This window comes from Anarrhichthys ocellatus, unplaced genomic scaffold (assembly GCF_004355925.1).
Source record: "Anarrhichthys ocellatus isolate YVR2014 unplaced genomic scaffold, GSC_Weel_1.0 scaffold7349, whole genome shotgun sequence".
NCBI lineage: Eukaryota > Metazoa > Chordata > Actinopteri > Perciformes > Anarhichadidae > Anarrhichthys > Anarrhichthys ocellatus.
The window spans coordinates 1-2,332 of record NW_022287323.1 but is presented as its reverse complement, the minus strand read 5'-3'; the positions used below and the strand labels follow the sequence as shown (position 1 = coordinate 2,332).

At 43.3% G+C, this 2,332-nt stretch overlaps 1 protein-coding gene across 1 annotated transcript; it reads left to right on the top strand.

The window, feature by feature from the left end:
- The first annotated feature begins 214 nt into the window (after positions 1-214).
- LOC116380478 (diacylglycerol kinase delta-like) lies at positions 215-2,326 on the top strand. Its single transcript, XM_031842390.1, has 2 exons — positions 215-349; positions 2,138-2,326. The coding sequence occupies exons 1-2, from the start codon at positions 236-238 to the stop codon at positions 2,312-2,314; spliced, it is 291 nt and encodes a 96-aa protein (XP_031698250.1). The 5' UTR covers positions 215-235; the 3' UTR covers positions 2,315-2,326.
- The last annotated feature ends 6 nt before the right edge of the window (positions 2,327-2,332 follow it).

Below are 2,332 nucleotides of genomic sequence, written 5' to 3'. Positions count from 1 at the left end.
AGTGGGGTTACAGTGTAATAGTGGGGTTATAGTGTAATAGTGGGGTTATAGTGTTATTGTGGGGTTATAATGTAATAGTGGGGCAGCAATGTAAAAAGTGGTAATATATAATGAGTTTTCTTAGTTTGACCACGAGAGGTCACAAAGCGCCCCCTCATGTCCTCTTGTATGTTCCTGGTCTCCGCCGCTAGGGGGCGCTGTCTCTCCCGGTCGTCCTCGGGGGTCTGATGGCAGCATGGCGGAGGTAGGGGCACCGGACGAGTCGTCGGACAGCGAGCCGGAGCAGGAGCCCGGAACCCCCCAGAAACTCATCCGAAAAGTGTCCACGTCCGGCCAGATCCGCAGCAAGGTACAGAGGGGCTAAAGCACAGGACTCATCTCCGTTGTGTCCGTGTTCATTACATAATACATGTTCAGGGTGCACGGTTCTCCTCCTGCAGAGGACCACACACGGAACTCCATAACAAAATGTACCGGTTTAACATTCACAGCCTCAGGGGACGAGTTACATACAAAGTGTGAGATCAGTTAAGACTTTTTCCCGAATGCACAGAGGTCGATGTGTAATTCGGCATCACTTATATTTATAATAGTTTGTCTTTTATTCCCAGTTTGACACTTTCCCTCCACCTCCTTCCTCCACTACACAGTGTGTTCAGCGGTGAATCATTTAAATAAACGGACATGTCATTCAACCCGGTGCTGCTTCACGGATTTAAATGATGCCGATTTAAAGACCGGATGTGACTGAACCTGAAACAGTTTGATCCGAGTTTGTTATCTCATCGCTTATGTTCTAATGAGCTTTGTCACTTTAGAATCTGACGGATTTTAAGTGTAGTTTGGTTTCAGTAAACGTTAGATTAAAACATAAAGGGCTACAAACACTGAAACTAAATAACACGACGTGACTTATGATGAACAAACAACGGGTTTCAGTAGTTCTGGTTAAAACACAAAGAATGGGCCTCATTTAACGTTTTAATGAGCATTTCTTTAGCCGTGATGTGTAGCTCCGAGCTAACGGTTTCTCGATAAAGACTCGAGAGTATCAAACCTGAGTCAGACCTTTGCCCCGGGGCTAAATATATCCGGATATAGTTAATGCATTTAAACACAACACACTGTCCGGGGAACGTGTCTATGTTCACCGGTTAACGGATATACACCGGTTAGTTAGTTGAAGGCAGAGCTAACGAGGCTAACTCCGGATAGGCCCGGTGGATAGCCCCGATGTTTCCTGCGGGTCTTGAGGTTCTTGAGAGGTAGGATGCCCTGGGGTGACGGTAGACTACAGACGGGGGAAACCGATAGAAAAAGCTTTTAATAGTCGGTTAGTATTCTAGTATTCTAACCGACTATATTCTGTGTTAGTGTTGAGAGACATAACGGTCCTCCTTATGTCGGATAATAACGGTCATTTATACAGTAACTGAAGCACGGATGTCGGTGGTTAGAGAGCCGATTCATGGGAAAGACAACGGTTTATTTAGTTATATATGACGTGTTTATTTACGACATGTTTATCGGGTTTATTTTTCTTCTTAAACTTCACCGGATTGAATGCTGCCTTCAGGTGCACGTCAAAAGCTCGGAAATACCTGCGACTCACTTAAAGTGGTTTTGCTTGGTGATGAGATGACAGAGAAGTTTACTGTTTACTGTTTGTTTACTGTGTACTGTTTGTTTACCATTTGTTTCCTGTTTGTTTCCTGTTTACTATACTTAGAGATGACGTCTATAAACACTGTGTGACTTCTGTCATGACACCTGAAGTTTTATTTGTCACAAACTGAACATATCTCGACATCGTGCACCACCAGTACTTTACATAAAACACAATAGAGAATAATAGCTGTCATATTATTTGTGTATTTATTTAACGCTTTGCTGTGTAAAATAAAGATAAAAGGAAAAGAGTTGAAAGATCTCCCGTCATTCGCGTAAGAAAATGAAGTCACTGTGTCTGCAGCTCATTTGCGGCTTAATAATGAACAACACAGACGGAACGCCGCTACAATATATACTAGAAAATATACACGAGGATGAAATACGTATGAACATCTATGAAGTATAGTGTAGATATTAAATATTACACAGATCCATTTGTCCATTAACTGTTATGAATGTATTTCAGACGGTGCTGAAGGAAGGAAATCTGATGAAGCAGACCAACTCGTTCCAGCGCTGGAAGAGAAGATACTTCAAACTGAGAGGGAGGACGCTGTACTACGCTCAGACCTCTAAGGTGAGCCGGTCTACTACGCTCAGGTGGAGGACTAGACTCTGTCCTACATTCAGACCTGTATGGTAGAAGGTGGAGGACTAGACT